General features: G+C 36.7%; 1 protein-coding gene across 1 annotated transcript in view; it reads left to right on the top strand.

Moving 5' to 3' along the window:
* The window catches only part of LOC136855828 (uncharacterized), a 105,963-nt gene extending 86,236 nt beyond the window's left edge, over window positions 1-19,727 (top strand). Inside the window, exons 57-74 of the mRNA XM_067133184.1 lie at window positions 344-448; window positions 1,840-1,977; window positions 2,216-2,351; window positions 2,558-2,678; window positions 3,850-4,227; window positions 4,691-4,814; window positions 6,081-6,271; window positions 8,353-8,491; window positions 9,656-9,764; window positions 10,973-11,068; window positions 11,319-11,432; window positions 13,667-13,747; window positions 14,320-14,519; window positions 15,334-15,546; window positions 17,236-17,410; window positions 18,423-18,521; window positions 19,085-19,255; window positions 19,602-19,727. Coding sequence (XP_066989285.1) covers window positions 344-448; window positions 1,840-1,977; window positions 2,216-2,351; window positions 2,558-2,678; window positions 3,850-4,227; window positions 4,691-4,814; window positions 6,081-6,271; window positions 8,353-8,491; window positions 9,656-9,764; window positions 10,973-11,068; window positions 11,319-11,432; window positions 13,667-13,747; window positions 14,320-14,519; window positions 15,334-15,393 — 1,992 coding nt within the window. The 3' untranslated portion in view covers window positions 15,394-15,546; window positions 17,236-17,410; window positions 18,423-18,521; window positions 19,085-19,255; window positions 19,602-19,727. The remainder of the gene's footprint in view (window positions 1-343; window positions 449-1,839; window positions 1,978-2,215; window positions 2,352-2,557; window positions 2,679-3,849; window positions 4,228-4,690; window positions 4,815-6,080; window positions 6,272-8,352; window positions 8,492-9,655; window positions 9,765-10,972; window positions 11,069-11,318; window positions 11,433-13,666; window positions 13,748-14,319; window positions 14,520-15,333; window positions 15,547-17,235; window positions 17,411-18,422; window positions 18,522-19,084; window positions 19,256-19,601) is intronic.
* Window positions 19,728-21,806: the final 2,079 nt, after the last annotated feature.

Below are 21,806 nucleotides of genomic sequence, written 5' to 3'. Positions count from 1 at the left end.
TATTATTATTATTATTATTATTATTATTATTATTATTATTATTATTATTGTAACCCTTCTTACGAGCAAAAATGTCGGTAATCAAACTAATGTAATATGGATGTATGTATCCATAAATTACTTTTGAAGATTTGAACTGATTTATCAGGAGACATTAGAAATATTAATTTAGAAATACCTCACAACTCAAGTTATTGTTTTCGTTGATGTCAAGTTAGCCTTGTGTCCGCGAAAGATTTATCTTTCTTAGTTATTCAGTGGTCAGTTATTGTAGTTACCTGGTTGTAAAACCATGTGAAATGAGTTTTTTTTTTATATTAATTTTTGCTGGTTTTTTTCTCAGGCCAATCAGACCTTTGAGACGGCGGCGAATCAGCGAGCATTGTTGTACACGCTTGAGGAACTGGCGCACAAACTGACATCCTCCGAAGGCAGTTCAGATTTACAGGTCTAAAAAAGGATTTGGCTGTGATTGATTGCTGTGTTCGTTTGGGCTTGTCATCAGACCACATCCCGTAAACGTTCTTTGCTAGTGAATGCCTAACTAACTTTCCAGTGCTTTGATATTTGTTGAAGCCAGAGCCTCCAGTGACTCTTATTCTCCACATTGTTCAACCATTGAGTAATAGCATGCTTTTTGCTTATAGACGCTCATCTACTTACGAACAAGATATGTTCCAAACGTCTGTTCGTATCTTGATTTGTTTGTAAGTCCAACTTGATGTACATAGAGTTAATATGTACAGTACATATTTATGTTTTTTCATACTAAAACACAATACTAGTACTGTACTGTATTTTATAGTGTATTTTATTAATACAAATGATGTATAAAACCTAAATACATAAACAAATTATGATAATAATATAGTAAAGTACAGTTTTATTTTATGATCACTGTTGTTCGTATCTCTGAAAGTCCGTAAGTAGAGGAGCGTCTTTTACCCAGTGTGGAAACATGTTCTATGAACAGCCTTCAACCTGTGAACAGAAGAACAGAGTTTGTGCATATGCTTTGATGTCCATAACTTAGTTGTCCATAGCCTTCTTGCACCTCACTGATTCATTCATTCTTATTCTTGGCTGAAACTCCCTATTCTCCTTCTTTTGTTTTTGCTTATTGCTTCTGAGTAATGCCTCACAACATGCACTTTGCGTATGTCATCACACTTTCCACTAAAATTCAGAAGTTGTTTGAAAATTTTGTGTGTTGTTTTTAACATAGCATTGTTTACTGAATTTATGTTTTAGCTTTCATTTCATTCTTCCATTAGTTTGATAAAATTCTAATTTTTTTTTATGAGTACATGAAAGTAGACAGCATTGTGCTTTATATTTTGGCTTTTGTGTATCAACGTATTTCCTATTAAGGTTGGTGTTGATGCAAAACTGGTTTCCTTTTAAATGGAAACAAAGTCATTATTCAATTTTTTTTTTAATTTTAGATTTTAATTTGGTTTGCAGAATGACAATAATTTCTTCAGTTCTGTACTTTGTTTTCTTCTGCCTCCATGGTTACTTGTTATTTCTCTATGGTTATATATTTTTCAAAGCACCATTTCATCAACTATAGAATAGCGCGAAAGCGACTTTGAAGGTTGTATTGCCATGGCTTGGCAACCAGTAAACAGTGATTTTGACTTCACAACATTTGGTTGCCCAGATATGGTAATGAAGCCTTGAGGCTCATTGGCTCTGCTGCTGCAGTTTGGAAAGTATCCCGACTTGTCAAATGTGGGTGCAAGGGACGATTTCCTTCAGCTTAACATCACAGCCTTTTCCTGTTCCAGTGCAGGTCAAGGATTGAAAGAAATCTCATGCGAGATTTAACTTTTTCAGAGACTCGAAACTGCTTTTCAAACACCGTGGTTGAAGGAGATGCTACTCAGGATGTTTCCGAAAGACAAGTATTCCGTTTTCTCTGGAGAAATCACGCAGTTGCCGCCTAGACTTCATGACATGGGGAACCTAACGCAGGTTTGTCGGCACAGTTTTTTCCTCTCTATTTTTTTCCAGTTGTTAACTACAGTTCAAGTTCATATAATCCTGAAGATGAAGCTTGATTTAAAATAAAATATGTAGTTTCTCATGATTTACTTCGAGACTTCAGAGGGATCCTACGTACCTATCAACTTGAATGTAACGTAAACAGAGTGTGACTGACAGAATCTATGCCCTTGCAAATTGCATCTATAACCTGTGATGTCTTTCGCAGGAACTGACGAGCACCCTGTCATTAGGAGTCAAGATGATGTCTTGTTTTGATTTCCACCGATTCGTTGCTGCCAACAGTGAGGAGGAGATGCTTGTCAAAGCCGAGGAGGCTGCGAATGTCAACGAGTTTCTGGCTGGTAGGGTGACTCTCTCTTCCCTGTCTTTCTCAGTTACTCCTTGTGGTTATTTCTTCTCCAAACAGGATAATGGCTGAGAGAACCTGAGGAAAAACAAAATTGCATTTATAGACAAATATCTATTTTATGATTTTTTTCCCAGAAACAGTTTTGACATTTTCAACCAGAGTCCCTGACGCATGTATTTTGATTAACCTCTGTTCCAGGTATCGTCTTTGAAGATGTTGACAGAGCGGAAGGTTCTGATTCTTCCTTGCCCAAAGAAATTTCTTATTCTATTCGGGTGGACTATGAAAAGACGCCATCTACTTCTGCTTTGGGTCCCAAGTGAGTGTCATCCCACGTAGTACAGCTTTTGACACTGTATCCTTTCTTTTCTTTTCTTCTTTTTGGCACTTTCCAAAAGAAAACATTGAAATCTGAAACAGGGAGGAAAGTGACGAACTTCACTCACGTCAGATACGCCAGTCGAGGGTAATTTAAGAGAGTATAGGCACTAGCAAGATAAGGATATATTCCAACTCATGCCCGTGTTTAATATCTGTGAAATTTAGAAAGAATTTTACTGGACCTAAAGTAATTTTATGTATTTTTTATGACATTAATTTAGTGTTAAAATTTTCCAGTGGAAAACATATCCAAAAGTATTAAGGAATCAGAGATGTTATAAGTTCTTTGAGTACAGTATATGGCTATTTTTGGATGTGACCAACAGATTTCATGCATTTTAGCTAAACAGGAAATGTTCATCATTACATAACAATTGTAAGATGGGTGTGTTGCATGCAGGAAAAGTATATCTGAGTTTGACAAACATTTTCTATATATATTTCTTGAATAGACTTATTCTTGTACCTTTAGTGGAAGGGGATATTCTTTATAACTTTCTCTACTCTAGGTGTTAAGGTTTTCAGAGGTAAATGGAGGCTAGAAATAAGTACTTGATGTTGGTGTATTCATGTAAATCAGGTGAATGTGTGTGTGTGAGAATGTTAGTAAGTGAAACTAACTGGATACTGCTATCATGGAAGTGCCAGTGACTTATGGTACTGATGCCATGTGGCCCAAGGTGGGGGAAGTGTTTAGTGAAAGGTTTTCAACCTTTTGATAACTGGAAATACCACCAAAATGGGAGGAAAGACAGTTCCACAAGGCCAACAGCAATCCCGGCGGACGTGTGGAAAGGAAGCATTAGCTGTCTTGCTGCTTTGTGTTGTTTGGAAATTGTCAAAAGGCTGGGGCATATTGTCGTACCCAGTGCTCACATTGCAAAAAGTCGGAGAAGAAACACGATTCCATCTCGGGGTTCTAAGTGTGTGTGTTGAGGTGGTACCGAGTAAATGAAATATATGATAATTGATTTGTCTTGAGATAGTAATAAGAGAAGAAGGATGTTGTGGCACTGAGTGAGACCTGACACACACGTGAGTCCATTTTTGGCATGCACCTATAGAAAAAATTCTCCATTCTCATTTTTAAGATGTTCGGATAATTCCAGGTTCTGGCGACCCGGTCCATATTCCAACATGGCCGTGCAGATGAGGTATCACCAGGGTTTCCTTCTCCTGCAGCAAATGATTGACCAGGCCATCATTCAGCTTCATTACAATAAGAGCGAAAAATACAAACTGAAGGCTTTGAAGTCGAGTGGCACGCAGTTTTCAACAAGTCTGCAGAATGTCTTGCGGCCTGAGGGTTTCAAAGTTGCCAGTGACAAACGCTCTTCTTTTCTGGTCCACCACCAGCAGAAGAGAGCAGCAGCAGCCGACACCACACCCTCAAACTCCAGCTTCAGCAGGAGAGAAGAAGCAGACATGATCCTCAACGTCCCTGTGTACACCAAACAAGAGCCATATCCTTGCTATGAGAAGGATGAGTAAGAGCCCATTCTATTTATTGAATAATATAAGCTGTAAATTTCTTTGCAAGGTGTTTGAGTCATGACGAGCTGAAATCTATTTCCAGTCTGAATTCTTCCAGCAGTTTCCAAAAATTTTATATAATTATGAGGTGATTCTTGTATGGATAGGATTGATGTTGGTTGTATTGTTCATGGACAAATGTAAACTAAATTCATTTGTGTCATCTTCAATGTGACCATTGTTATTATTGGAGAAACAAATCCATAGTTACGTGTACGTACATATCTTTAAAGATAACAAAATTGTACACATAGCTTTCAGGGTTCCCAAAAGCTCTCTGCACAGTTTTATCTTTAAATATATGTTCATATACATAACTGTGGATGTGTTTCTCCATTTTAAGACTCATGCTACTGTGAGTAGTTTTTAATTATTATTATTATTATTATTATCATAAATCTTTTATCCTCATCCTAGGTTCATGTCTATGGTGAATGATTCCCCGGTCCTCAGTCTCATTCTTTCGTTCGTCGCATTCACCATTCTGATTGTGTTCATCATTCAACATCTGGTGCAAGAGCGCAAATCCAGAAACAAACAGGTAGGTCTCACCGTCACCAAAACCCTTTCATGAATCCAGTGACTGCTTCTTTACATTCATCCTGTGTATCTGATATTGGTTCATCTTTTTGCTTTTTGTCTTTTATAAGTAATTTTGCCTGTATTTCCTGTCTGTCATGCTGTTCAGAGGGGCCTTTAACTTTACCACCTCGTTAGTGAGTCATTAGTTCTCAGCATTTTCATTTTCTTTTTTGTATTGCTACGTAGTCGTCTCTTTATGTGGCAACTGTGCATAAGACAAACTTTCTTGTCCCATCACTAATCTTGTGATTTCTTCAAACCAGCATCTTATGCTCTTAATAATTTTCTGCTCTTCCATCCATACACACTCCTTGCTGACACGACACGATTTCATTCGTCAACCACAGCCCGTTTTTCATTCGTTTTCTCCTATGTGACAGATTTGCTGGTTCGGAGGAACTGCCAGTGTTGTGTATCTTCTCAGTAACTCTCATAATCTTTGTAAGATGAAATCACAGATCATAAATTTACAAGGATATGCGTAAGTTGCATATAAACGCACAAGAAATACAGATGGGCAAAAAGTCCCTTCGTGAAGACGGGGCAAAAATCATAATTTGATCTGGGTCTCTGTTTGGTCTTGGAAACATTCTGTACTTTAGTCTAGAAAGAAAAGCAATATGGGATCAATATTTCTTTAATATTAATACCAGTATTACAAAGTTCTACCTTTGAAGTAGCTAAATCAAGTGTTCCATAAACCAGAAAACTTCTTGCAGTAGTACAGTCGACCCCCACATATTCGCGGTTTTGGATTCACAGACTCACTTATTCATGGATTTCACTATGGAACATATACATGCATCGTTCGTGGAAAATTTGCCTATTTGCGATATTTTTCAAAGAGAAATATTCACAGATTACTGTGTTTTCATATTATTTTTGTGACTACATGCAATTTTTGTGATAAAACTATTAAAATATTCAGGTATTAGCATTTTTAGAGGGTTTTTAGTGTTTGAACTATCAAAATAGGCAGTTATAAGCATTTTTAGAAGGGTTTTAAGTATTTGTGGATTTTAGGTATTCGTGAATACTGCGGGTCGACTATACCTTTGTGACCATTATTTTATTCAGTATATTACATCTGACTTTTGGAAACAAAACTGGAGGGGTATTGTTCCCCCAAAGCTTAAACTATGTATCATTAGAGAAAGAGACCCTGTTATAGAAAAAGTAATTTTGCCTAGTGGATTAACACCCTTTACTTTTTTTCAATCCTCAGCTCCAGGAAGTGATGGGCCTGAAGGTTTGGCTTGACCACGTGGTGTGGTTCGTCTACTCTGCGACTCTGATTCTGCTGGTTCTTCTGATGCTGGCGCTCGTCACAAAGTTTGGCGGCATACAACCTAAAGTGAATTTCTGGATCTTTTTCGCATTTCTTTACTGCTACGGCATCAGTCTTATATCATTTTGGTATGTTCTTGTTTTTCATTCACTGGAATATTACTCATAAGATTATCAAAATTATTATTATTTTCATGTTGTTGATGTCCTTGACAAGCTCAAGAATAGAAAGAGTTTACAGTTTTGTATTTTATGGCCTGTACTGAATTATACATGTTTCAGTACTGAATCACGCATGTATAAATGGAATGGTTGTGCTAGTGACCAACAACCAATAGTAAGCAATAAATCCTTTAAGATAGTCAGGTAGGCTGCCTCCATGCAATTGCAAATAGAAGTGTCAGTTTACTATTATCACCAGAGAAATGTTAAAAAAGTGGTTCTCAGCCTGGGGGCGTGCCCCCCTACGGGGCATCAGCAGTTCCCAGAGGGGGCACAAGCCCTAGGGAAAAATTAAAAATTATCTAATTATATTCATTATTCTCATAACAATAGTGAGGAGCTAATATTCAGAAGTTTATGAAAAAATGCAAAAGTATCGCCTTATAATGTTAGTTTCCTATACAGTAGTATACTAGTAGTATACCACTCTAGTTAGGCTTGTTGGGCTTAAGAATGAAAACAGCCCTTCTCTTTCTCTTTATTTTTCATTTTCCTTTAAATCTGGGAGGGAATTTTACTCATAGGTGCAAGAGGGCTGTGGAGGGAAGGACCAACTCTCAGAGGTGGCATGGGAATAAAAAGGCTAAGAACCACTGCGGTAAAATCATCAGAAGACTTTAGCACTTTAGTCCACATGAAACAAACTCAGTCAGATATAATTACTATTACATTAACACAAGACAATTATAATTATAAAGATAGTGCATTCCCTTTACATTCTCCAAGACACCTAAATGAGTTAACCATTTTCGTTCTTCTACCTTCTGCACGAAAATCCAAAATTCCATCTCATGAAGCGTGTTTGTTCAACAACTTCTTTCTTATACAGACACTTTCTGATTCTTTCACCAGGCTATACTGTACAGATTTTCTTCACTGTCAGCAATCAAATTATCACACAAAAAAACAAGTAAAAAATGCTCTGAAGTTTCTTTGGCGCAGTCGAGTTTTCTTTACATCATGTAACCAAGGCCACCGAAATCAGATCTATCTTTTGGTGGTCTTGTTATAATGCTGTATGACCCATGGCCCGTGAAACTAACCACGGGCCAGTGGTGGCCAATCCTGTATCGTTGCCAGAAGCGTGAGTATGGCTAACTTTAACCTTAAATAAAATAAAAACTACTGAGGAGGCCAGAGGGCTGCAATTTGGTATCCTTGATGATTGGAGGGTAGATGATCAACATACCAATTTGCAGCCCTCTAGCCTCAGTAGTTTTCAAGATCTGAGGGCAGACAGAAAAAGTACAGATGGACAGACAAAGCCAACACAATAGTTTTCTTTTACAGAAAACTAAAGAATCATCTCCTGTTACAGAAACTTTGAAGTGTGCATTTTGTTCTTTCTCACAATGCTCCATCCATAGAAATACTGAACAGTTAACGAGGCAGACCACCCATATCTCTGGCCAAGCCAGATTCCCTCCCATCCTCTTAGTTAGGCAGGTGCCACTGTTCAAACATAAAAGACTTCTTGTCTATAATGAATGTCCTTAACATATAGTGCAAAGGATATGTGTTGTATTTATCACATTCATTATTTTCAATTTTCAAGTTGGTTTGGGTCACAAATGATTTTTCTTTTGTACTTTCATCATTATTATTATTATTATTATTATTATTATTATTATTATTATTATTAGGTAAGACATAGAGTATTTGTGGTGAATTTATGAATATATATATATATATATATATATATATATATATATATATATATATATATATATATATATATATATATATATATATATATATATATATATATATATATATATATATATATATATATATATATATATATATATATATATATATATATATATATATATATATTACAGTTTAATACACATTTTCTGTGTGTACCAGACTAACTAAAACCCACAAAGCATTTGCCTTGTGGGTTCACAGTAAAAGTCATGTTGAGGTCCGAGGTACTCAAATTCCGAGATGACTATGGTTGCTTATTTAGCTTTTTTGTTTAACAGTTACTTGGTATCCTGCTTAATAAAAGGACCTGTAATGGCTGTGTTTATTGGAGTCATGAGTGTACTGGTGTTCAACGTCCCTTTCATCACTATCTCCGTTTTGCATGCCAACATACCTCTCTTTGGAATCATTCTGTCGGTAAGTGCTCAGTAAAATACATTTCTGTATGTAAGTCGACCCCCGGTATTCGCGGGGGATGCGTACCATGACCCCCCATGAATAGCTAAAATCTGCAAATACTTTACACCCCCTTTAAAAATGCTTATAACTGCCTATTTTGATAGTTCAGACAACAAAAACCCCTTTAAAAATGCTTATACCTGAGTATTTTAATAGTTTTATCACAAAAGGTGCATTTAGTCACTAAAGTGATATGAATATACATTAATTTGTGAATATTTCTCTATGAAAAAGACTGCGAATAGGCAAACATCTTGCAAATAATGTGTACATAAGTTTGACAGAGAAATCCGTGAATAGGTGAAGCCTTGAATCCGGAACCGCGAATAGGTGGGAATCTCTTAATTGTCACGAGCGCAAGGACATGAAAAATTTTGAGCTGTTATTTTTATTTTAGGACATTTTCAGTCATGTAATAAAGGCGAACACTCAGTGGTGTTCGTGTTCCTGCATCTGAGATGATTTTGCTTGTACAGTACGTTGTCCGTATAATGAATACAATTTATGAATACTAATACAGTAATTATATTGATAGAAAGATATTAGATATTTTCGTGCCAACAGTTTATTGTAAAGATATTTTTGAGAGGAAAGAGACATAACTAAGGTACGTTTAAGAGAACATGTTTTGAAACCGAAAAAAGTCAGGTCTAGCTACATTGCTATGAGATGTCGAAGTCATAACTGCCCTGATTACAGAAAACTCATGAAAATATTCACTCCGTAAAGATTAGTAGTTACTGAAATAAGACTGTTCAGAAAATGTTATTGACACCGCAAAGTCCCCAGATTACATCTGAGGCGATCAAATTTATATACTACACCTGAGGTCATCAGGGGACTAAGTCTGACTTTTATCACATTGTTGCCATAATTGTCGTATTTGACTGTTGGCAAGAATGCGTTTTCACATAAACATGATATCTGAGAGTTAGCACGAGTGCTAGTCCCACATGCTCCGTGTAATATATGATTAAGTCATTGTCAGATCACGAATTGATTGTGGTTGTCCCTCTGTAGAAGACAAGCATCAGATGTCATTTAGAGACTAAATCTTTCTTCATACTCTAGAACTCTGCCACTTTCGCTTGTCCCCATTTCATCAACTTGTATCTTTTTCAGTGTCTTTTGCCGCCGTCAGCTTTTGGCTTTGGCTTTCGAATCATTTGTCAGTATGAGCTGCTGGGTATTGGAGCAAACTACGATAATTTATGGACACCACCACTTAAAGGTAAGTATTCTTAATTTCTGTAAGAAGAATTGTATATGTTTGCTGAAGTTTTCCTGTAGATTAAGCATCAAATAAAGTGTTCTTGAATCATCATTTATGTTGTTTAATACAGCAAATTTGCTTCTTGGAGTCACATCATGCAAGGACCAGATAAACACAGCTGAAGAAATTGCTGCAAAAACGTTTAAATCCCTTTGTACTTGGCACTATCATGGCCCGAAATGGACAAATAAAGTTGGCTTATTTATGGATTGTTTAGCAGAACTGTAAATTTTACACAAAGGTCTTGAAGAATCAATAATGCTCTTCCTTTGGAAGGAAATGATAGAATTTGGTTTGATGACTTCGTCCTAATGTGGTCTTCCACATCCACTTCATGTTGTTGCACTAACATTCGTTGTGATTTTGTTATCAAGCTGAGTATGTTACTGCCTTTCAGAGTACAGTCAACCCCCGCGTATTCACAGTTCCGGATTCGTGGACTTACCGATTTGCGGATTTCTCCTTGGAGCATATATACACACATTATTCATGGAAAATTCACCTGTTTGCTCTATTTTTCACTGAGAAATATTCACTGATTACTGTATTTTCATGACTATATGCACTTTTTATGATAAAACTATTAAAATACTTGTGTATAAGCATTTTTAGATGTTTTTTTTTGTGTTTGAACTATCAAAATAGTGTTTTTAAGAGGGGTTTTAAGTATTTGCAGATTTTAGCTATTCGCGGGGGCGGTTGTGGCACGCATCCCCCGCAAATACCGGGGGTCGACTATCCGTATTACTGTAGAAAGAAAAGAAAAACTTGACATCTTACTAATTATCACACAAAAAAGCAATGTCAAAAGTGAAACAATGAAAATTATTGTGCATTATGAAAGAGGAGTTTTAATATAAACATGAAAAGTATTATATATTGCAGTGCAAAACTGTTCAACAACACTTTATCGAATGGTTGTAACAACATAATAACAATATCTGTATCTGTGCTTTTCTTTGTAAATAGTAAATAGAGCTCTGGTATGTAATAAGTAATTTGTGAGATAATACTAAATCTTATGATTCATATCTTCCATAATTTCATGAAATCTTCAGCTCCATAATGCAGTTTCATATTTAGTGTTTATAACTTAAAGAAGACTGTGATGATATTATTAAAGCAAGAAAAACTTGCATTTCCTATTATTTGTCTTTTCTTTTCAGGTGCTGATTTGACGCTGGGCCTTACGATGGTGATGCTGATAGCGGATGCTGTTTTGTTTTACATCGTGGCGGTTACTGCTACAGCCCTCACAAATGGTAAGGAAGCTAACTAAGTACAATATTCAATCCAATCTTTCAAGAATGTAGTCTGATTAATCTGTGACAAAAACAGAGTCAAATCAGGGGAAACTCTGTCAGTTATCAGAAAAAGGGGTTTTTGATTACAATGTAAGAAATTTCACATTGAAATATACAAAAATACAATAAGTGCAGGGAAGGACAAACGAGATCCACTGTGATCTTATTGTTATAGATTCTAATACTGAACTGTCGTTGCCCTGCCCAGGACCTCTCCAGTATCTGTGCTTCAGAGGGACATCCGAGATGACGTCGCTGCCTGACTGGCAAGGTTTCAGTTCGTCTCAAAGGGCCGCCGATTTCACTTTTAATATCTTTCAGGGTACAGGAGACTAGTATTCCTCTCTCTGAACTGGAAATCTTCCTTAACACTAATAACAGACTTTAAAAGAGTTTCTAACCTGAGATGTTCTTGATAAGTGCTTGTTCTTCTTTTTTGCGTTGTTGGAATCGCCGGAATGGTACAGTGGACCCCCACCAGTTCGTGGCTCTGGATTCGTGGCTTTACTTATTCGCGGATTTTTGTGTGGAACGTATACACATTGTTTGCGGAAAATTTGCCTATTCACGGTATTTTTCATAAAGAAATATTCACTAATTACTGTGTTGTCATGTTTTTGTGACTAAATAAATTTTTTGTGACAAAACTATTAAAATACTCAGGTATAAGCATTTTTAGAGGTTTTTTTGGTGTTGAACTATCAAAACAGGCAGTTATAAGGATTTTTAGAGGGTTGTTTTTGGCGTTTAACTATCAAAATAGGCATTTATAAGCATATTTAGAGCGTTATTTGGTGTTGAACTATGAAAATAGGGAGTTATAAGCAATTGTAGAGGGGTTTTTTGGTGTTGAACTATCAAAATAGGCAGTTATAAGCATTTTCAAAGTGGTTTCTTTGGTGTTGAACTATCAAAATGGGCAGTTATAAGCTTTTCTAGAGGAATGTCAAGTATTCGTGGATTTTAGCTATTCAGGAGTGGGGATTGTGGTACGCATCCTCCGCGAATACCGGGGGTCGACTGTAATGCTAATGCTAATTAGTTTACCTTCCAGCTCTACATGTAACAGGCATTTTTCTCTTCTCCTGTGGATTTGACGGAAAGAATTGCGTGCATGTCATATGTTAGCATTTAGAGTCAAGGATTAGTTTTTTAGTTACTGCTATTTTAAAAGTAAGTAAGTGGAGAATGTTATATATAAAGAGAGAGAGAGAGAGAGAGAGAGAGAGAGAGAGAGAGAGAGAGAGAGAGAGAGAGAGAGAGAGAGAGAGAGAAGAGATATGCATCTACATACTCGTATATAGACATAAATATACAGATAAATACAGACATAAAATACCAAGAAAATTCCTGTATAATGCATTAGGAGTATATATATATATATATATATATATATATATATATATATATATATATATATATATATATATATATATATATATATATATATATATATATATATTATATATATATATATATATATATATATATATATATATATATATATATATATATATATATATATATATATATATATATATATATATATATATATATATATATATATATATATATATATATATATATATATATGTAGTGTGTATGTGTATGGAGATATATATATAGATAGATAAATAGATAGATAGATACCAAGAAAATTCCTGTAAAATGCATTCGAATAAAAAAAGTATCTTTCCTATCCTTGAAATGACAGACTTTTTAGAAAACAGTGACATATGGAAGGTGAAATTTTCTTTGAATGGCATCTTTTAAAAGCAGGTGATCAAAACGTATAGCACCAGTCCTATTAATTGAAAATTTAAGTGACTAATAAACAGTCTTAATTGAGAAATTACCCCATCAACTTGTTTAGATGCCTTGGGGGTCATGATATTTACAGGGATCTTCCTAGATAGTGACTCCCAAGGGTTTTTGGGGGTCGTTATCTAGGACTAATATTTTTGGGGTATTATCTTTTGATCTCTTTCCTAGATAGTGACCCCAAGGGTTTTAATATCTAGGACTAATATTTCTTGGGGGTCATTATCTTCATGGTATTTACAGTCTTTTGTTTATGTTTTTACAGTCATCCCCAATGGGCTTGTGCTAAACACTCAGCAAAGGTGGGTACACCAGATTAAAACTCTCTGGGGTCACTATGTAGGAAAGATCTGATGACTTTTCATAACTTTTTGTCTCGGCATCTAAATTTTACAAAGAAAGAAAGAGAGAAGTCCGTCAAGTAGGAAAAAGTATTATGCGTATTATTAAAACATTTCATAGCACATAATTTAAATTTTGTCTCCTAACTAATTTGTAGGTCCTACTGCTGTGAGTTTTTTTTACAGAGAACAGCATCGCAGTAACGCATGAATCCCCCCTTTCCTTACAGCAAGAAGCAATTGATTCTTGTGTGCATGTCTGGAAAATAACCTTTCAGATGCTGGCACAGGACTAAACTTGCCTAACCAGAGAAACGACCAATACCATAGTGGTTGTTAGCATGTCTAAATTCATTCCTAACCAAATGTTGCATGATATCTGCTCATGTTCCAGTAATATGTTGCAAATGTGGCTCGCTCAACAAGGTGTCGCCGCCTGCCAAAGGATCCGTGGAAGCAACGCTCAGTAAGAATAGTATGTAGCTGCTGGATATGTGTTCTTTCATTTGGGTGAGCGGGAAATGTGATAACGTGAATGCTTAGCTTAGATACAGTAAATTAAAAAAGAAAACAACGGAAACAGCATTAGTTTAGCATCCTTAATGCATGCATGATTCTCATGTACCTTCAGTTATATCCTTTTTGTATCCATGCACGAATTTAAAGATAATTTGATATGTAGTTGCATAGATATGCAAATATATATAGAGACAGAGAAGATGAGTAAGAAAACCAGCCTTGTTCTTTCAGAATAAACATTGCTGCTCAAGTTAATAATGGTAAGGAGTAAAGATATGTATGTCCTGGATGTTTATCAAAAGTCTTTTGTTATTTTTTTTATTCTTTCAAAATCTTACAGCTATCATGAGCTGAAAGTTAAATAACTAATTAGGAAGAGTTGTCAAATTTGGCCTCATTGGAGGCATTGCTAAATGAGTTCTCTAGGAACAAAAAATAGGGATTTTTCATCTAGGATGTTATTCTCTGCTTTGGATGTAACTGGTACTGTTCATTTTGAATAATCATGATATCCTATTTTTTTCATAGAGCCAAATATCCAAGTGCTGGATGTGGATCCTGGGGTGAAGCAGAGTCTCCAGAAAGGTCTGAGTATTGTGGGTCTTCGAAGAGTCTATCAGCAGAGAGGTCGTGCCAAGGTCGGTGTACATAACTTGAATCTGGACCTCTACGAAGGGCAGATACTCGCACTCCTCGGGCCACAATGGTGCAGGGAAGACAACGATCATGTAAGTGATGACGTTTCTCGTGATCGTTTAATTTGGCAGGAAAGTTTTTTTTTATTCCTATGTGGTGTTTCATCCTGTAAGAGATGTTAAAAGTGCCAAGAAATTTGGAGATATAAAAAGGATACAAATGATAGCATTGGTGAAAGTATTTTTCACTGCTTTCATATGGTTTGTTCACACTGAGAGAATGTGCAATGATATGTTTGTGTAAGACTGTATAATTCAGAAGAAGAGGGAGACTCACAACTTTTGGCTAGATGGGGTCGGGGGGGTGGAAATAGCTTTAGAAAGGAAGGACCTTAGTTTCTAGGCAGCATGAGAGCCATTGCAAGTCACACAGTGTGTGTGTTTGTGTGCTGGGAGAGTTGATACACTGCTTATGGTACTTCCTTCAAACACTTCCAAATTAGAGAACAGAAATGGCAGGAATCTTGGTTTTGTCTTGCGGTGGAGCCACACCCAACTGTAGGAAATATTTTATTGGTGAAAAAAAGTATACCTTAGTTTAACCAGACCACTGAGCTGATTAACAGCTCTCCTAGAGAGGGCTGGCCCGAAGGATTAGACTTATTTTACGTGGCTAATAACCAAATGGTTACCTAGCAATGGCTATCTATACTTGTGTACATATAGCATCGAAAATGATAATACAAGAGAGGATTGAGAGGTCAAGTCCAGACCCAGCAGGATTTTATATAAGTCCTGAAGCTTGACCCACAATACCTTCATTCTGCATACCTGTCTACGGGCAGCCATTAATTGTCATCTGTTTATTCTGTAAACCTTTCTGTCATTCTCATTTTTGTATTTACAGTTCAGCTATCACACGGGAAATAGAGGCAACATCCGGAACCATTCAAGTCTATGGACATGACATCAGGACTGCGTGGAACAAGGCGCGGTCTCTTATTGGGTTGTGCCCACAGCAGTCTGTCCTCTTCCCACTGATGACAGTGCGTGAAACCTTGCTCTATTTTACCATCCTGAAGGGGACGCCTCAGGAGCAGGCTGATGTCGAAGTGAACACGTAAGTTTCTGGGAGGAAGAAAGTAGAATGAGTCATGAGTCACAGTACAAAAAGGAAGGGATAAGTGAGGATTTCAAGTGAATATGTGGAGATGACTTGAAGAACTTTTATGTAAAACAAGTGGCAATCTGGAGTGAATGTGTATGAATCTAAAATGAGTAAGTGATGGTTTGTGGTAAATGACTACGGATTATATAAATTGCAAAAGTGAGAAATGAGAGGGGATGATTGATGGGCCAATACAAAAAATAGATGGCTTTGACTAGAATTGATCATAAATTAACGACAAAATTTCAAATGTTTTACGAGAAAGATTGTATCCTTTTCTTGCTTGTGCCCATACATGCTGTCCCAACAAGACCATCTGAAAGATAAAGGAGACAGAAAATAGGGGTTCGGTGATGTGGAAGAGGTGCTGGAAAGGAAAGTTTCAGTTGCCTAGTGTGGGAATGGATTTGAAATTCTTTTTGTATATGAATATAGGATATATATATGTGTGTGTGTGTGTACAGGCAGTCCTCGCTTACCGGCAGCATTGGTTAACGGCGTTTTGGTGTTACAGTGTTTGGCTGGCAACGTCGTTAACCAGATTTTCAGCACCGATCTCCGATTAACGGCGCCGTTCAGTGGGGACTTCTGATACCGACCTCCAGTTAAGGCCCCTATATTTGTTTAACGGCACCGTTAAGTGGGGTTTTCAGTGCTGTTATCGCCGATTTTTGGTTAGCAGCAATTTTTGGTTAACTGCACTCGGCTGGGGACGGAAACCCTCTGTTAACCAGGGACTGCCTGTACATGTATATGTATGTATATATATATATATATATATATATATATATATATATATATATATATATATATATATATATATATATATATATATATATATATATATATATATATATATATATATATATATATATATATATATATATATATATATATATATATATATATATATATATATATATATATATATATATATATATATATATATATATATATATATATATATATATATATATATATATATATATATATATATATATATATATATATATATATATATATATATATATATATATATATATATATATATATATATATATATATATATATATATATATATATATATATATATATATATATATATATATATATATGTGTGTGTGTGTGTGTGTATACTGGACTTTTTACTCAAATATTATTAAGTCACAAATAAATCTCCCTCTTGATAGCCAGATGGATAAGTCCCTGCTATAGGTTTTAATTCTGGCTGTAGTAGATAGACTCGTCTAAATTCCCTTTGGGTGCATGTCATTCCCAGGTTATGTGAATTTGATATTATATAAATATATGTCTATACACATATATATACTCAAACATTAAGCTACAAATGTTGTTCAACATCGAATTCATTCAAGATCGGAATAAACACCGAAGGGGAATTCATTTAGAAGTGATAAGCGATCTGGCACCAATTGGAATCTAACCACCGAGTGGCTGGTGTCACTGAAAAAAATAACATTGAAAAATTGTGAGTGTGTAAACATTTCCATTTCATTCTAGTCATATTCTTTTCCAGAGTTTAATCTTAATTTTGATAAGTGATTATTTTTATGTAATGGTAAATTTTTTTTATAAATCTTATTTGTATGGAGAGTTAACTTTCACTCGCTGTTCCCCTAGCGTGATGGTGGACATGGGCCTTTTCAATCATAGGCAGTATCTTGGCCGACAATTGTCTGAAGGTATGCGTAGACGCTTGTGCCTGGCCCTCGCCTTTGTGGGTCATTCAAAGCTTGTTATTCTAGACGAGCCAACTTCTGGCGTGGACCCAGCAGCTCGAACGGCCATGTGGGAGGTAAGTTCAGTACGTGATGTGCATGCCTGACCTATCATAACCCAACCTAGCTTCCCATGACTTAACCCAGTGATTCTCAACCAGGGAGGGACTTTCAGAGTTCCAGAGGGGGAAATTGTGACCACAGACTGTCAGGCTCAAACTGGCTATAGGACAAAATGCAGTATGCATTGGTCCATGCTACTGAGAGGTCATGCTTGGCATTCTCTCTGCCAACTTGTGTGTTTGTGTTAGCATTTTGTTGCATATTATTTGGAATGCGCCTTTTGATTGAGGCAGACAATTTTGGAAAGGGGGTGAATGACATTCTGACATATGGTGAAAGGGTGCATGGGCCAAAAAAAGGTTGAGAACCACTGACCTAACCTAACCTAATCCAAGCAAGCGTCATGACCTAATAGTAAGTAACTAGGAGCTCTGCCTTGTGCTGTGAACACTGTTGTTAGTACTGTTGTGCCCCTTTTGCTACTATTACTGCTTTTGACACCTCAATCATGAACTTTTCTTGGTTTAGCTACTCCACAGAAGTGGGATTTTATCCGTGGCATTGTACTTATTGATTGTTTAAAACTTATATATAGATTACCTGGAGTGGCATTTATGAGGGATCCACATTTCCTTTTGTGATTTAGACTTGCACGCTTACGGCCACCTGCTGGGGAAGCCTCTTGTAAACAACAATTCTTATGCAATCATATATATACATAAAGCCAGCTCAATCAAAAACAACAACAAATTGTAATTCAGTAGTCATTTGAGAATGCCACAGAGTGGTAAAACAGCTGTCATGACAGAAAACAATAAATGGAAGATAGAAGTTTGTGTATTCTTCACCAAAGATTGATGCATGAGAACCGGAAAAAACTCCAACAATGTGAAGATTCCTACAGAAAACTTACTGATACCACTAAAGCAATTATTTGTAATGAATTATATATATAATATATGTGTGTGTGTGTTGGTGGAGATCTGAATACGTTGCCTTTTTAATCAATGTTCTTATTTATGACAGGTAATCAGCAGTAACCGCTGTGGAAGAACAATATTATTTACTACACACCACCTAGATGAGGCAGAGACATTAGCTGACAGAGTAGCCGTATTACATCAGGTATGTGTAAATAAGATGTGTGCACGCACAAACACAAACACAGACATATACTGGCAGTCCCCAGTTTACGACGGGGGTTCTGTTCTTACGCCGCGTTGTAAGCCGAAAATTGTCATAAACAGAAAAATTGTCAAAAATCGTAAAAAAATCCTAAGAAAACCTTACTTTAAATGCTCTGGGTATATTGAAAATGGTGTAAACTGCATTTTTATTGAGTTTTTCATCAAAAATACCTCCAAATTTTTATTATTCTGCCGTTTTGGAGCCATATTTCTTCCGTTGGATCGGCGTCGTAAACCAGGAAATGATTTCTGATGAATATATCCAAAAATCGGTGATAACTGGAGATCGACATATCAGCCCCGAAAATCCAGTTATCGTTGTCGCTAGACAAGCCCTGTAAAACCGGATCGCCAATAACCAGGGACTGCCTGTATGTGTGTGTGTGTGTGTATGGTGTAAATGTATGTATTTCAGAATAATGAAATTTCATTTTGAGATGGATGCTAGTGCTGTACAACAAACAAAAATTTATATAGAAATATGTTTCCTCTGTATCTTAGGGCCAGTTACTGTGTGTTGGCTCTCCGTTGGCCCTCAAATCCGAATATGGATCCGGTTACAGCATCACGCTCAGCAACAGGGGAGACTTCTCCGGGCCTGACGCTGAGGAAACCCAAGAGAAGATTTTTTAAGAAACCAAAATCATCGTTTTTCTGACGTTGACTTTGAAAGTAAGTTCCCATGGAATAGCACCTATGAAGAAATTGACCCCATTACCCGTAGGTAGTGCCATCAGTTCACCCGGGCTGGACAAACTGGTTTGCAGGGGTGTGTGGCTGTGTCATGTCTCCCCTACTGTCACTTGCTGGGGGAGACAAACAAGATTCACTTGGATTTTATTATTATAGATTATCATTAAAATTATGATTAAATATTCATTATCTAAGACATGTCTTTGCTCTAGAGACACAACATTTGCATAAGCCGTGAATATTGTTTGAACTAGCCACAACATGACAAATTTTACGAAGGTTTTCCAAAACCTATTTACCCATTTTCCATGACTTCATTTTCCAGATGAAAACACCGATGCCGTCTGGAAGCTGATTAAAAAATACGTGTCGAATGCCAAGCTTCTGGAGACTGTCAACGGAGAGCGAACTTACTCTCTACCTCTCACCAGCGCTAAAGGAGAGGAAAACAGGTAATTCTCTCTCTCTCTCTCTCTCTCTCTCTCTCTCTCTCTCTCTCTCTCTCTCTCTCTCTCTCTCTCTCTCTCTCTCTCTCTCTCTCTCTCTCTCTCTCTCTACTGATGGTCGCTTGATCAGAGAAGTTCAAGAAAAGCTAGAAATGGTGACAGCTCATAAGCCCTTGACTCTGGGGCAGGCATGAGACTTGCAACTTCATCCCATCAGTATTTGTTTAAAACCAGATGGGTAATACCTTCTGGTGTGGCCACTCTCACAAGGGGAAAAATTATGCTGAGCAAAGTATATAGTATATGTATATATATATTCTTTATGCCAATATCTTTCATTGCTGTAAATAGCAATTCCTGAGATACTTACACATCAGGCTACCCTTATACAGTTTTGTTGGACAGATCCTCAAGACATTAAATGTTTTGTCTGAAGATCTTCATAAAGTACCTGCTCTGTTATAAAGATGAAATGATTCTGTTTTGTAGGATCGCCGAAATGTTTGGTGAGCTGGAAAACCGTCTGGAGGAACTAGGATTCTCCTCTTTGGAGATAAGGCCAACCAATCTGGAGGACGTGGTCATTGCCCTAGATACCATCAATAACCTAGATGGCGGTATCACCAGTCACTCACGAGCTCTTCCCACCATCCATCATGCTGAAAGTAAGTAAGACTGATGTAAGATTACTCAGAAGCCATTTATTTTACAGGCAGTCCCTGCATTATGTCGGGGGTTCTGTTCCTGAAGCATGATGTACTGTAAGCTGGAACATTGTATCAATAAATTGCTAAGAATGAGAAATAAAGTGATGAAAGCCTTACCTTTAATCCTTTGGTTGTCTTGAAACTTCACAATTGATTCACCTTGCTTCTGTTGAGGTGTGCAGCCATGATCTCGTAGTAGAGTTTCCTCCAAAAATGTACAAATATTCTTCCGTCACCATAAGACTTAAACGGCGTAACCTCCGAACATCAGCTGTAACCCGGAATAGATTTTTTATATTAATATATTTGAAAATCATTGTAAGCTCGGAACGACGTAAGCTGAGACCAACGTAACCCCGCAGACTGCCTTACTGTCAATCCTGCTGTTCTAGACTTCAAGCTATTCTTTGATCCTTGCTCATATGTATTTATGTTAAAGCAAAACATATCACTCCTTATTTCATCTTTCTCCATCTCTTTCCGTCTTTGTCAGTGGAGGATACTGCTATAAAGGGGGCGTATGATTTCCAGCCTGGGAAGACATTAGGCGGTGCCGCCCTTTGGCTCCAGAGGCTGAGAGCCATTCTGTACAAGCGGTTGATGTCTCACGGGAGGCAGTGGAGTTTCTACGTGCAAGTAAGTCCAGTTTCTTAACGAAAGATCTTATTTTCCTTGTTGTTTGTTCGAGACTGTAATTTTATTAAAGATAAGTGAATCTTTCAAGTGATGTAGCTCTAGGGAACAAAAAGAATGCTTACAATTTAAAGGTGAGGGGAGGAAGACGTGTCATACTATGATCTTTTGCCGATGAATGAGCCGTACAATAGTTGTCTGACTGAGACATAACAAGATTAGTAGAGCTTACAGATTAGTTTCAAGGTCGAACTTTGCCCACTTGGGAGTGTAACGTAATTCAGTAAACAAAATAAAGTGGTCAAGGTCAGTCCATGCTGATGTGTCGTAACATCCCCATCAAAAACCACAAAGTTGCCTGTAACTTCTGTATTATCACATAATGGTTGCATTATACAGGTCTTTGGAATCAGAGCTTGGAATGACGGAATTGTTAAACCAATTAACCTTTATGGAAGCGCGATGTGGGTGCCATATGCAAGTGAGGGAAAACACTGAAGCCACTGTATTAAGTGAAATTGCTTGCATAGTGTATGTGAACTTTTTGTCAACCTCTCTTACTTCACATATACTCAGCAAGTTTAGATACAGTGGACCCTTGCCTATTCGTGGTTCCGGATTTGCAGCTTCACCTATTTGCTGATTTTTCTGTGGAATGTATATACACATTATTTGTGGAAACTTCGCCTATTCGTGGTATTTTTCATAGAGAAATATTCACTTAATTACTATATTTTCACATCA

This window comes from Macrobrachium rosenbergii, chromosome 33 (assembly GCF_040412425.1).
Source record: "Macrobrachium rosenbergii isolate ZJJX-2024 chromosome 33, ASM4041242v1, whole genome shotgun sequence".
In the NCBI taxonomy this organism is placed as follows: Eukaryota; Metazoa; Arthropoda; class Malacostraca; order Decapoda; family Palaemonidae; genus Macrobrachium; species Macrobrachium rosenbergii.
The sequence above is the reverse complement of the archived record's forward strand: the minus strand, read 5'-3'. Positions and strand labels throughout refer to the sequence as shown.